The sequence below is a fragment of the Trichogramma pretiosum genome, unplaced genomic scaffold (genome assembly GCF_000599845.2).
Source record: "Trichogramma pretiosum strain Unisexual culture from Peru unplaced genomic scaffold, Tpre_2.0 scaffold23, whole genome shotgun sequence".
NCBI classification, from domain to species: domain Eukaryota; kingdom Metazoa; phylum Arthropoda; class Insecta; order Hymenoptera; family Trichogrammatidae; genus Trichogramma; species Trichogramma pretiosum.
This window is the reverse complement of record NW_019641629.1, coordinates 89,279-103,785: the sequence shown is the minus strand read 5'-3', so window position 1 is coordinate 103,785 and position 14,507 is coordinate 89,279. Positions and strand designations below refer to the sequence as shown.

Sequence of the window (14,507 nt, the reverse complement as noted above, 5' to 3'; positions counted from 1 at the left end):
GCCTGGCCGAGCTCCCGGAATAACTCGACGATTTTTTCTAAGCCGCGCCTGCAGGCCACATGAAACTGCGACAATCCAGACTCGACGTCGATGTAATTCTCGTTGTAAATGTCGAACAATCGCTCGATTATGTAACGCCCTCGTTTGATGGCGCGATGCACCGGTGTGGTGCGATGCAGCACCAGCCTGACGCCGCTCTCGTCGAGCTCGGGCTCGTCTCTGTAGCCGCTTGCAGCTACGAACCTGATGATGGCTGCTCCTTTGTTTTTCCTCGAGCGCGCCAAGCCCTCGACGAACATCAAGGCTGCCGAGAGGAGAAGATCGATTTCTTCGGGCTGAAAGATTTCCCGGAGATTCGGATAATCGCCCTTCCAATTCCTGATCAAGAGATCAAGTTGATGGATAAATGCCCATAGATGCTCTTTGATCGACCAATCTACGACGTTTTGCCGTAAGCTCTTCAAAGGATTTGCTACCTGAAAAATTTTCAAAAAAACGATTTTTTTTTTATTACATTTTTGAAAAGTATATGGGCTATTTCACAACAGCTATTGTAGGCCAATAAAATGAAGTTGAAACGAATCATTTACTCTTCAAGAAAACAATGAAAAATGAAAATCCTGAACACCACAGCCCCTCAGATCCAACCCTCATGGATCTACAGGGGCTCAAAGTTGGATTTCCATGTCTTGAGGATATTCTGCTTGTTATTCTGCTTTTCTGGGGTGCATATATGAAAAAATTTCTAAACCATGCTTTTTCATATAAAATTTGATGTAGAATTGAAATCTGTACTCAGATGTGACATTTATAACTTCAAAACCCCTTAAAATTGAAAAAATAGTGTAGAAGACCATGAAAATAAAAAAATAAACATGTTCGTATACCTCAAATTGGCCAATATTGTATGTTCTTCGATACATGAAAATACAACTTCTGATAAAGCTTGGTAACTGAGTTTCTGTTACTGACAATTTGATAGCTTGCAAAGAGCCAAAAAACATGGTTTTTTCCTCAATTTCCATGTTTTTTAGATCTTCACAAGCTACCAAATTGTCTATAATGATGATTCAGTTACCAAACTCTAGCAAAAGTTATATTAGGGTGTATCGATGAACATACAGTATTGGCCAATTTTAGGTATACGAAACATGTTTTTTTTTTATTTTCATGGTCTTTTACACTATTTTTTCAATTTTAAGGGGTTTTGAAGTTATGAATGTCACATCTGAGTACAGATTTGAATTCTACATCAAATTTTATATGAAAAAGCATGGTTTAGAAATTTTTTCATATGCACCCTAGAAATGCAGAGTAACAAGCAGAATATCCTCAAGACGTGAAAATCCAACTTTGAGCCCCTGTGGATCCATGAGGGTTGGATCTAAGGTGCTGTGGTGTTCGGGATATTGATTTTTCATTGTTTTCTTGAAGAGTAAATGGTTAATTTCAATTTCATTTAGTTAGCGTGGTGGTCAAAAAAATTTTTTTTCTGAAATTATGTACTTTTAAGAGTACACTGAAAAGTGAAAATGCTGAAAGTTTCAGCTCTCTAGGTCCAACCGTATTGGATTTTCAGGGTCTTAAAGTTGAATTTTCTTTTTCTGCCCATATTCTGCTTGCAATTCTGATTTTCTGGGGTTAATATGAAAAAATTGTTGAATCATGGTTTTTAATGTAAAATTTGATGTAGAATTCAATTTTTTACTTAAAAATCATATTAAGAAGTGGAGTCCCCATAAAAATGATATTTTCATGCATTAATCATGTCACTGTGCAAAAATAAACATGTTCGTATCCAGCGATATGGCTAATATTGTAATATGTTCATCGATACATAAAATTACAATTTCTGATAAATTTTGGTTACCGGTAGACAAACAGAATTCATTATTGAGCTTAATATAAGTCAAAAATCAAGGAAAATGAGAGAAAAACCATGTTTCTTGACTCATATTAAGCTCAATAATGAATTCTGTTTGTCTACCGATAACCAAAATTTATCAGAAATTGTAATTTGATGTATCGATGAACATATTACAATATTGGCCATATCGCTAGATACGAACATGTTTATTTTTGCACAGTGACATGATTAATGCATGAAAATATCATTTTTATGGGTACTCCACTTCTTAATATGTTTTTAAGTAAAAAATTGAATTCTACATCAAATTTTACATTAAAAACCATGATTCAACAATTTTTTCATATTAACCCCAGAAAATCAGAATTGCAAGCAGAATATGGGCAGAAAAAGAAAATTCAACTTTAAGACCCTGAAAATCCAATACGGTTGGACCTAGAGAGCTGAAACTTTCAGGATTTTCACTTTTCAGTGTACTCTTAATAGTACATAATTTCAGAAAAAAAATTTTTTTGACCATCACGCTAACTAAGACTTAGCCCATATATATACAGAAATATCTTATTAAAAATTCATAAAGATTGAAGATTGAAGATTGAATCTAACTGTATTTTTAGTCGAATTTTACTTTGTCATTTAAGCGCGCTCAAATGCTAAAAAACTTGAATTGCGTTTTTCTCTAAACAAGGTTTTTGAACGGCACGTTGACGAAATCTCGGGAACTAATGAACGAAATTTTTACCAGACATCCTTTACGACTATAGCTATTGTATGAATTGAGGCTTTTCCAAAATTTTGATTTTAAGTATTTTTATTTGCTAGAAATTCGTGAATTAACGCGCGTTTTTTTGTTGTTTTTGGAAAAATATCCGCCATTTTGTCAATTTTGCAAAAATCGAAAATCGCTCAATCCATACAATAGCTATAGTCGTAAAGAATGTCCGGTAAATATTTCGTAAGGATCGGTTCATTAGTTCCCGAGATTTCGTCAACGGCGCACAATCCTCTTTTTTAGTACCACTTCTTCAAGTACATTTTTCATTGCTAAAAACGTGCAAAAATGAATGAAAAAATTTTTTTTAATACATTTCAAGAGTAAATTTACTACGTGTAACACCTCTTCCATCAATATTTTTCGTACCAACGGCCCAAAATTGACTACTTCCCTGTCGCTGCGCAAAGCGGAAGGAGCCATTTTCGGGCCACTGTGTATGAAAAATAGTAGGTTCTATACAGGCCTATACAGCTAAAAAAGAAAGCCCCGCAGAGCACGTGTTTATCGGTACTACTGTTTATCACTATTTACACGTGCTCTAGGACTTTTCTGTTTTTCGCGGCCTAGGGCAGTAATATACTATATAATATGAACAATTATAAAAAAGTATATAATAACCTCTAGTTTTCGTCGTTCTAAAGGTAATAGATCCCTTGAATTTTCGACTTTTTCTTGATTGACGATGGTATCCACTTGCTCGAAATCATGCTTGTCGGATTCTTTATTTTCAATTTGAATAATTTTGCTGGAGTCTTGTTCCGAGATGAACGTCATTTTTACTTACTCACGCACAGTTCACACAATTGTTTACAATTTGAAATATTTTGTATTAATTATACTTTTTTTCACTAATACTTTTAAATCTTGCTGTGTATGCACTATGCTTGCGTGGCGACGTGTTAAAACGTGTACAAACGAATGGACTAGAACTAGCATACATTTAGAGAAAGGAAAAGAAAAGAAAAAAAAGTAAAAGTGCGAGAGGACGGAAAAGCCAGAAACTTGAAATGCTCTTCGATACTTGATGATTCGAATTTCGAAATGAAATGCTATTGAGGACTGAACGATACCGTCACGCCGTGAAGTGGCGAAATTCTGTACTAGCGCACTAGGGCAATTTTGACGAAATAACATGGGAAATTCGATAAATGTACAAAATAATAAATGTTGCACAATGAATTTTGTACATTTATCATTTTTAATTGAAAGTACATACCTAAATATGAATTTAGAAATTTTAATTCTATTAAAAAGTTGATAAATAAGTGTTGATAAACAACATTTAATGTCAAAATATCCGAGTGCCGCACAGCGCGGCATTATTTAGTTGAATCGTTAAATTTGTAACTCACTGTAAAAGTATCTAAATGCACCTAGAAGAAAAATGTAACGCATCATTTCGATGGGAAATTGCCTCAGCTTTCCGATGATGAGCTCAGATTTTCCGACATTTTCCGCTTTATCCGGGAAAATCGACGGAAAAACTTTAAACCAAATGAAAATACAGTGTAACTAGCCCAGAGCTTGAGGGTGTCGCCCCTTAAGGCCAAAAATCGCCATTAATCTCCATTCAAACGAGATTTGATCGCACATTAATGGCACGCATTATAAACAGTGCCTTATCCGAGATCTCAGATAGGTAATCCAGTTATCCAGGAGCCTTTTGGGCAAATATTAGGAAATGAAGGTTTGCGCGAAAAATGAGTAGCAGCGTTAAATACAGAGATGTAATTAAACCGAAAACTTTTATTAAAATCAGATAACTCTATATGCATATTACCAAACCAAGTAACCCTGCATATATTTATTAATTTATTAATACATATTATTAAATAATATCATGAACTTTAAACTTTGATATCAAGAAAAATAGTGTTAAAACAAAAACACACTTCTTATCCTTAATGACAACCATTACATATTATTAAATAATATCATAAACTTTAAACTTACAAGGAGAGCTTTTCAGGTCCGGGTCATGGATTTGCTCAAAAATTCTCCTGGTACCCAATACTGAAGCTCCTTGTTCTTAGTTTGATCCAATGGGCCTTAGGGCCCATTTTGTAGAGGATTTTCCACGTTATAAAAAAATCCTTGTTATTTTCTATATCGATATAGAAGTACTTAAACGAAAAAATGCAACGATCAAAAGTTTTAAAATTTTTCAAAGAATCTGCTTGAATTTTTCCAGAATTTTTGGGACCATCTATCACTTAATTCAAGAGGCCCAAATTTGACGCTTTTTTTATAGATTTTAGGACTTCTTAAAGAGAGTGGTAGATGGTCCCGAAAATTCTGAAAAAATTCAAGCAGATTCTTTGAAAAATTGTAAAACTTTTGATCGTTGCATTCTTTCGTTTAAGGAGGTTCGATAGTAAACTTCATGTCTTTAGAAATGTCTGAAACTTTTTTATTTCAATCTTTGATAAGAAATGAATGCACTGTTAAAATCTTAGATTGATCTACAATCTAGTTTTTGAGAAAAAAAAAACAAAAACGACGTCTTATACATGGGTCTAATGGGGAAAGTTACAACAATGTCACAAAAAAAAGCATTATGCAAACGAATTAGACTTAAGAAATGAAAAAAAAACTATTTTTTAGATGGCCAAGAAGGTATTGATCATTTTGAAAAAAAAACAACTCGTTTTACAACACCGAATGCTCAATAAACAAGTCTAAAAACGTGAGATTCTGAGCCACGCGAGCCGAAATGTCGCGTTTTTACACGTTCATCGCTGTATTTCAGCTAGTAAAAATAAAATGTTCTCTCTGAAAAATATATATTTCGATGGGAAATTTCCTCAGCTTTCGATTGAGACTACTTTGAAAAATTTTAAAAATGCGTTTTTTGAGATATTTAATGTTAAAAGTTTATTTTTACAATTTTCCGTGGAAAATGGAAAATTTTTGAAAATCTGACTTCGCCATCGGAAAGCTGAGGAAATTTCCAATCGAAATCATATGTCACATATTTTTTTTAAGTGCGTTTAGGGGGTTTTTCAGCGAGATAGAAGTTAAGTAATTTCGCCTATAAGTGCCGTGCGGCCGCTGCATGCTGCCCGCGTAAAAACCTGAACAATTGGCAATACAAATCGAAATCGTTGTCGTTCGTCCTAAAATATCTGTTGATAAGGGATTATTGCTGTTCTACATAGCCTCCACCGAACTGGTAATATCGAAAGGATTAATGTTTTTATTGATACAAGTTGAATGAGTACGGCATCTCTTGCGCCGGAAGGCCAAAGAAAACTTACGCGATTTGAAAAATATCGCTCGGTATTAAATCTCGTATGCAAGAACGATAGAAGCGAATTTAGAATTGAGCTGAACGACGAGGATACAAAGCTTAAGATCGTCGAGGCGCTGTTACGGGGCAAATACGACGTCAACCTCTTGGACACTGAAGGTAAAAGCCCACGCGGTGTATAGTTGAAAGTATGAATCGCCATTCACTGTGAAATTCGAAAATATAAAATCTCAGTGGAAACGCGATAAAATAATAAATTCAAGACGTCAACAGCAGCAACGATAATTTCTTTTTCTTTACTCACAAGGAGAGCTTTTCAGGTCGGAGTCACAGATCTTTACCAAACTTTTTTGGGGGTCTTCTAGTACTCAATATTGAAGCTCCCAGTGCTTAGTTTGATCCAATGGGCCTTAGGGCCCATTTTGTAGAGGATTTTTCACATTATAAAAATTTTTTGTTATTTTCTATATCGATATAGAAGTACTTAAGGAGGTTCGATAGCACTTTCAAGGGGCAGGCGGGGCGAGGGGGGCGCCTATGCTTATACACGGGCACGAAGGAGTGATACCAACTCATGGGAACAAAATATTATTAGCTTTGCTATAATTTTATACTTACATTTTTCATATTTTTTTACATCTCGTTGACTAATTAACATTAAGAATTCGTCATTTTGGCAAAACAGCGAGTATCGAAGATGAAGAAAGAAATAGAACTGCGGCCGAGTTTTTCGCTGCTATGTCACGACGCATAGGGGAAGGTAGCCTTTGGCGTGGCAGGTTTACATGCGTGTCATCTGAATAAATGAATAATAAAAAATGATTTATCCTATTAAACCACAATTCACCTATTGCGAATGTTGATAACCATCAATGGAAAACAAAAATATTATGAAAAGTTAAATATTTTTTTTAGTACATCAGGTAAAAATTACGGTGCGCATGAACACCCGCAGAACTTTTGTTCAAGCGCACATAATTTTTCCAATTTGTTTTTTTTTTTATATAAAAAGAAGACTAATAAAAACAGCTGGACGGAAGAACAAATGCAGCAGGCTATTGATTTCATAAAGGATGGCAAATCAATTTTGGCGAGTGCACAAGAGTTCGGTGTACCAAGATCGACTCTACAAAAAAATTAAAATTACTTGAGGCTTGTCATGATTTTCCTTTGAAAACAGATTACCAAGGTATGTATTAAATTTTTTTACGATATAGTTTCCAGTAATTATGTAATACAAAATTTAGTTATTTGTCATAACCTCAAATATTGTTAATTTTTTTCAAGGTGGTTTCAAACGAGTTTTTAGCGCAGAGCAAGAAGAAGCTTTTGTCCAATATATTTTGGACATGGAACATCGTTTGATGGGTCTGTCTTCAACAGAAATTAGAAGATTAGCCTTCCAGTGAGCTGAAAAACTTAAAATTTCTCATCCGTTCAATCATCGAACTGGTAATATATTGATATATTGGTTTTTGTTGACATGAACATCTTGTATCTATGTAAAAGAATTATTTGTTTTCAATCAGGTTTGGCTGGCAAAGATTGGCTCAGGGCTTTTATGAGTCGCCACAAGCTCTCATTAAGAAAACCAGAGCACACTTCTACTGCACGAGCAAAAGGCTTTAATAAGGAAAATGTTGCTGAGTTTTTTACACTTTTACAAAATTTGATGAACGAGTACAAGTTTGACCCTAAAAACATATACAATTGCGATGAGACAGGGATTACTGTATGCCCTAAATCCTCATCTAGAATAGTGACATCCAGAGGCAAACGCCAAGTTGGTGGATTGACAGCTGCAGATAGAGGTGAGACTGTCTCTGCTGACATCTGCATGTCAGCAACAGGAGTTTTCATGCCTCCACTCCTAATATTTCCCAGAGTAAAAGAGAACCCTGAATATCTGGTAAATAAACCACCTGGGTCATGGGCTGTATTTGACAAAAATATTGAAGTTATTGATTTGGCGAGGGAAAACCATGTGCACATTTTATGTCTCCCACCCCACTGCTCTCACCGAATGCAGCCTCTTGATGTAGGGTTTACGAAGCCATTGAGCTCATACTTCTCAGAAGCGTTGACTGCTTTTCAAAGAAAAGGTGCTGTAGTAACTATGAAAAACATATTTGGCCTTTTTGGTACAGCTTTCATGAAAGCAGCAAAAATGGAGACAGCAGTAAATTCCTTCAAAAAATGTGGCATTTGGCCTTTAAATCCAGATATTTTTGCTGATATTGATTATGCTGCTGTTAGTAGAACTAACTATCAAAAGCAAAATGAAAAAGTGCCTGATAGTCAAAATGAAAGAGTGCCTGAGAGCCAAAATGAAAGAGTGCCTGAGAATCAAAATGAATCATGCTCTTCAAGTCAAAATATTGATACTGTGAATATGAGTAAAGAGTCACAAGTTGACTCGTCTTCCAAAGTTAATAGAGTAAATATATCTCAGTATAAGGACATGTTGAATAGTTTAGTTCAAACACAAGCGGATGCAGTCATCCAGAATATGAAACTTGAACAAGAACTTGAAGAAACCAAGTTAGAGCCTGTCGTGGAGATTCCAGTATCATATATTTTACAGGCTCAACCTCTCATCAATTGTTTAAATACTATTGTTGCAAAATATGATAAGTCAATAGTACCTAGTCAACTGCAAGCAGTTAATCTTGCTACTGAAAAAAATAATGCTGCACCAAAAAGAGAACCTAAGAAGAGAAAAATAGGAAAATCTGCTATTAAAACCAATGATAATTATAGAGATAGTTTATTAGAAGCTTCAGCTAAAAAAGTTAAAGTTGAAAAAACTGAAGTTGATAGGAAAAAAGAAAAGCCACTTGTGAAATCAATTGTTGGATTACCTGTAAATCATCTTATCAATCAAACAAATAATAAGTTTAATATTCAACCTGCACAATTGTCATCGCCTGGGTCATTTATGAATAATATTGGAAATACAGTTTCCAATCAAAATGTAATTTTGAATGCACAGCCATTGAATATTATGACCCAGAATCAAGTTCCTGTTCAAGTTCCTATGAAAATAAATAATGCTAATGTAGATTTTGATTCTATTCCTATTATATTTGCTTAATCAAAATAAACTTCAAATAATAATGAGTAGTTATTTTTATTTTCTCCATCCTTTTTATTTTACATTCATTATAACAAACTCATTATAAATATCATTCTCATGCAATTTGTAACGTTAAAACTTGAAAGTCTTGAATCACAAACTTCTTTGACAGGCCACGCAAATTGTAAACAAGTTACACCCATAACCTCAAATAACATGTAGCTGCACACGACAGATGTCAACTTGCGTGTGCTACGCATGCCCTGTCGCGATGCCACAGCTATCCACTAGTAGGGTATGCGTGTTAATTTTAGATACCTTGCGTATCATACCTTTCGTTAAAAAACAGTGAAAAAAACTGAGATTCATGATAGATTCTTTTATTCCTCGACAGATACCCTTTAAATTGATCCATTGTTGAACTTTCCATTCCTCGTATTTACAAAGTTATTCAATGAATAAAAAAAATTAACACACATGCCCTACCTTCCCCTACTGAAGAGCTCTATATGCTAAACTAACAGCAGCGGACGATTTGATACTTTCAGGCCACACTTATACAAAATAAAAAGAGGATCTATCTGTCAAATCATGTATTGCGATGCAAAAATTATATCATTCTCAACTATTTATTCATTGACATGGAATAATTTAACTCCAGTGTCAGTCAATGGCGTGTACATTGATAGACTCGTCGCTTACTGCAGTGGAACCGGTAGACAGCGCGTCACACGATTAGTCCTAACGCTGAGGGGATTTTCGTGGACGATTGATGTCCGTACGAACAAACATTTGGTCCGGTTAAATCCGAATATAAAAATGGTTTTTTCCAAAATGAGTATAAAAAAAGTATTAATGATTTCAGTGTTAGTAATTCATAAATTTGTTTTAAAGAATATGAAAAAATGTACACTCAATCTTTGACCAATTCCAAGAACTTTTCGTTCTCTGGATCGTTTCGATTAAGATGAAATATCGAGATGACATAAAGTAGTATTTTGCGTTCGAAATTATTAAGAAATTGTCACACTTTGAATCCTAGTGATTTTATAACTCGATGAGGAACGTTCTGAAACGTAAAAATGCCACAAACAAAAGACTTAGAGTTAGTTATAGAATACATATAAATTTTTTCAGATTTATTGAAACAAAATTGAAAGAATTTCATAAATTATAAACAATGTTGCTTAAAATTAACATAATGGGCGTATATATTAAAATATTTCAATGTAAATGTGAGTGATTATGATATAATGAAATTGATAAAATAATTAACACATGTTGAAAAACTCTGTAATATATAGAAATTCGGAGTAGAAAAATTATCTGTAGGATTTTTTCAATGAGATGTACGTCTCATCGTCAAGTTTTATTTCAGCGAATACGTTGATTTCATTGTCTTTTGGTACACTCAATACTTAACATATTCGTTATCATTTTCATTCTTAATATAATTAAAATGGTTTTTGAAATTTCGTCAGATTCTGTGTAACAAAAGCCCGTAGTAAAATTAATACATCTAAATACATCAAATTTACATAAAAAATTATTTTTATGTGTTGCTCTCACACGCAGTGTAAAATACATGAAAAATTTTAATACGTGTTTGGTTTTTTACCATTGTGCACTTCATTTATGTGGAGCATTGGCGCGTGATACCATTATTCACGGAATCTTTGTGTTATTTGAGACTGCCCTTTTGTGTAAATACTTTTTACACGCACAAGTGCGATATGCACAGAATCTTTGTGTAATTTGATACCCAATTTTTTTCGAAATACTTTTTCGTACAAAGTGTATGGGTGAGCGATACCTTTATGCACAGAATCTTTGTGTAATTTGAGATTCTTTTTATGTCTAAATACTTTTTCACACGTTTTGATTTTTGTGATTTGAAAATTCTTATGCATAATTTCGCCCACCTGCAGTTTAAAGTCTACGTAAGGACGACATATTTTATTTTTTACCATTGTGTGCTTCGTTCATGTGGAGTTTGAGGTTGGTTTTTCGTTTGAATGATTTTTCACATTGATCGCATGGGTAAGTTATACCATTATGCACCGAATCTTCGTGTAGTTTGAGATCCTTTTTATGTCTAAATACTTTTTTACACGAATCGCATACGTGAGTTATACCTTTATGCGCATACTCAATATGAGAAGTGAGATTACTTTTGTAGTCGAACGATTTTTGACATTCGTCACATTTGAAAAGTTTTCTATTATTCATGTGCACTATATCGATGTGGACCCTTAGATAACTCTTCTGTTTGAATATTTTTTCACATAAATCGCATGTATAAGTTATCCCATTATGCACCGTACTCATGTGCAGATTGAGACCTGTTTTGTTACTGAATGATTTTTGGCATCGATCACACTTATGATGCTTGAGATTTTTGTGCACAAAATCTATGTGGTTTTTGAGACTGGACTTACGTTTGAATATCTTTCCACATGAGTCACATGCGTGGGTAATTCCATCATGCACAGAATTAATATGACGGTCCAGCTTATTTTTACGTGCAAATGCCTTTCCGCATGTATCACATAGGTAAAGTTTTCGACGATTATGCGCTACATCAGTATGGATTTTGAGTTTGTGCTTCTGCTTGAATTTCTTGCCACAAATTTCACTTGAGTGGGTAATGCGATCGTGTGCCGTGCACTTATGAACTTTGAGATAACTTTTCTTTTCAATCATTTTTGAACATCCCTTTAGTTTTTTAGATTTTTTGATCGCGCTTAGACATTTTTGAAGCGACATTTTTTCGTTCTTAGCGTTGGGTTCGCAGCTGTCATATAGTTCATTATCTATATCGTATTTTTCTATATTATCGTCCAAGTATTCTCTTTTCACTATGTCTGATCGTTCAACTTTTATCATAGCCTGAGTTGCTTCGCTAATTTTTGAATCTTGCATCGGATTTTGGGACAAAGAGTCCAATTTGTGCGGTGCAAACGAAGTTATGGTAGATTTTACATTTTTACATTCAAACACTATTTCAGTCTCATTATTCAATTGATTATCACAAATTTCATCTTTCTGTGGAAGCATTTTAGCCTGAAAGAAAATAAAAGTCATTCACACATTTTCAGCTATAATTTAATCGCAAACGTAAAATAAACTTACGGCATATTCTTGCAGGAGTGGGATATATTGTGAACTTGCAGAGTCTAATTTCTTTTCATTAATTCTACATTCGTCATTTTCATGAAATGATTTATCTATATCATGAAGTGATTTATCTGTATAAGCGACATATCCAGGCTTGTTATTTCTGCTAATTCTTTTAATTGTTACTCCCGGTATTTGATCATATTCTTCAAAGATAATAATTAGCTACGTTAAATCATTCATTTTGAAGGCTATTATGAATATCACTATGAATAAATGTTTTACTTACCATCATTTTTCTGCCCAAGATGCCGATTTATTTTTTTCGGAATATTTTGGTCCTTATCATATTCATCACATCCATGATTTGCTCTTATTTTTGGACTACAACCTGTAGTTTCCTGATTTTGAGTATCTTCTAGAATCGCGAGAAGCCTCATCAAGTTAGCGGCAATATTAAAAAGGGATTTCCGCAGATTAGATTTATTTATGGGTCTTGAATAAAATAAAAATACATAAATTATGGAAACTAAAAAATATGTTTAATATTCTTTACATAAAACTTCTATACTTACTTTGCATTTGAAAATGTTAGAAACACTTCTTGTATTTTTTTGTACTCTTCCCATTCCACACGTGAAAGAAATCTTACTTCTAATTGGTCATCTTCTTTATCTCGGTGAATGTAATTTTCTGTAATTTCAGTCTCATTGTTTTGAAGAGGTCGACATTCCATCGTTGTGAATCTAAAAAATACTATTGTTTATGTTAAGCGAGATATGACGCGATATAGGAAAAAGGCGAATAAGTGAAAATTCAGGACTGGATTTCGAGTTAAAAATTAGAAATTAAGTTTTTCCAAAAGTTCGGTGTAAAAAACCAAAAAAGTCTTTGACATTTGCAATTTACACTACTCCATTTGTTTATCAAAATAAAAAACATATGTTAACAATTTATGCCCGTTTGATTAAAATTACTCTTGTAACAAAACAAAACTAGTTGGGAAACATTAATCTTTACAATTTGATATGGAAATATTCGAAATCATTATGTAGTTGTTTAAGGAAATGTAACCCCTACTCAAAAAATAGGATTATATGGAAATTATTACACTCACTTAAAATGCTGGTCAATAAATCAGGTCCGGCGTCTTGGCCTCACTTGGTTAGTTTATACTGAATCTCAGAATCTATGCGTCGCTCACGCATACGCGTATGGATTTTTTTTATCGAGTCGTGGGTAAGACGATTATATACAAATCTCATAGGCGCAAAAAAGAAAATATGAATTAGATCGAAGATTGAATTGATGAAGTGCTGGTCAATAAGTCAGCAGATGGAGACGTGTCATTCGTTTGTTTACTTTTCGTCTATACGTTTCGTTCGATTACACACGTAACGTCTTTTTCAAAGAGCCGGGTCACTTACAACGTCTCTCACCCACTATGAACAGTGCAATTGATGATAACAAATTTGATTTTAAACACTAGACCTCGGAATAATGACTTGTCACCACTTGTCCCCGTGAACAAGAGAAGATTTGTTGTTACTATCGTAGGCAAGTCACTCGTCTGCTTTCTGTAATCAGTTGTATGTGTATCAAATTGGCTGTTTGGGGGCGCTGCACAGCGTCCTCAATTCCACAGGGTCATAAGGTAAATAAAGAAGTTTTATTTGACGTCTGCTCGAGGTGTATGCGTAAGAGACTCTGACAATGCATGCAAGGTTGTCATATTACATTTTTGATTCTGAATTTCGACTTTTTAAGCCGAATCGCCTAAGGATATACATTGGTAGTACTTTCTAGTTTTTCGCGTCTTATTGACTAATTCTTGTTAATAACTCGTATTTTGGGCGAAACAACAAGTATATCAGAAATGAAAGAATAAATAGGACTGCGGCCGAGTTTTTCGCTTCTATGAAGAAACGACGTATTATGCTTTAAAAAGGGGCATAAATGTAAACACATGTAAAAAAAACATTTAATTTGATTATCTAATTCTGGCAGTTTGAAATTAAAAAAAAATTTAATTTCTCATTCCAGCGCATTGCAATTAAAAAAAAAGTTAGTGTCTAATTTGAAACTTTCGAAATTAGGATTTTATAAATTCAATTAAAGTTTTAATCGATGTATTAACAATAATAACACTTTGGCCTCTATCAAGCTGGACGTACGCTTTCTTAATGTTATTTTACTGTACACATTATTATTAATTTTCCCGCGTTGCTTACTCATCTCTGCGTAGATCGTGGTATAGTCAGTACGCGTTACGTTGCCGAGATCTAAACAAAGCACGAAAGATCGGGTCGATCGTAGCAAGTGAATTTCGTAAAGATAGTGAAAAATGCCTCCTGCTCGTCGGCGCAAAGCGTCTCCCGCCAACCAATTCGATATCAGTCTCGATGGCCAATCTGATTCAAAA

General features: G+C 34.1%; 1 protein-coding gene across 2 annotated transcripts; it reads right to left on the bottom strand.

Moving 5' to 3' along the window:
• Window positions 1–10,176: 10,176 nt before the first annotated feature.
• LOC106652880 (zinc finger protein 675-like) lies at window positions 10,177–13,739 on the bottom strand. Of its 2 annotated transcripts, none has more exons than XM_014372042.2 (5): window positions 13,203–13,739; window positions 12,661–12,841; window positions 12,375–12,580; window positions 12,101–12,291; window positions 10,177–12,031 (listed from the first exon to the last, which is right to left on the bottom strand). In XM_014372042.2, exons 2-5 carry the CDS (start codon window positions 12,819–12,821, stop codon window positions 10,925–10,927), a joined length of 1,665 nt encoding a protein of 554 aa, XP_014227528.1. In that variant the 5' UTR covers window positions 12,822–12,841; window positions 13,203–13,739; the 3' UTR covers window positions 10,177–10,924. The 2 variants fall into 2 exon arrangements, with proteins under 2 accessions (XP_014227528.1, XP_014227537.1); XM_014372051.2 differs by having other exon boundaries at window positions 12,661–12,831.
• Window positions 13,740–14,507: the final 768 nt, after the last annotated feature.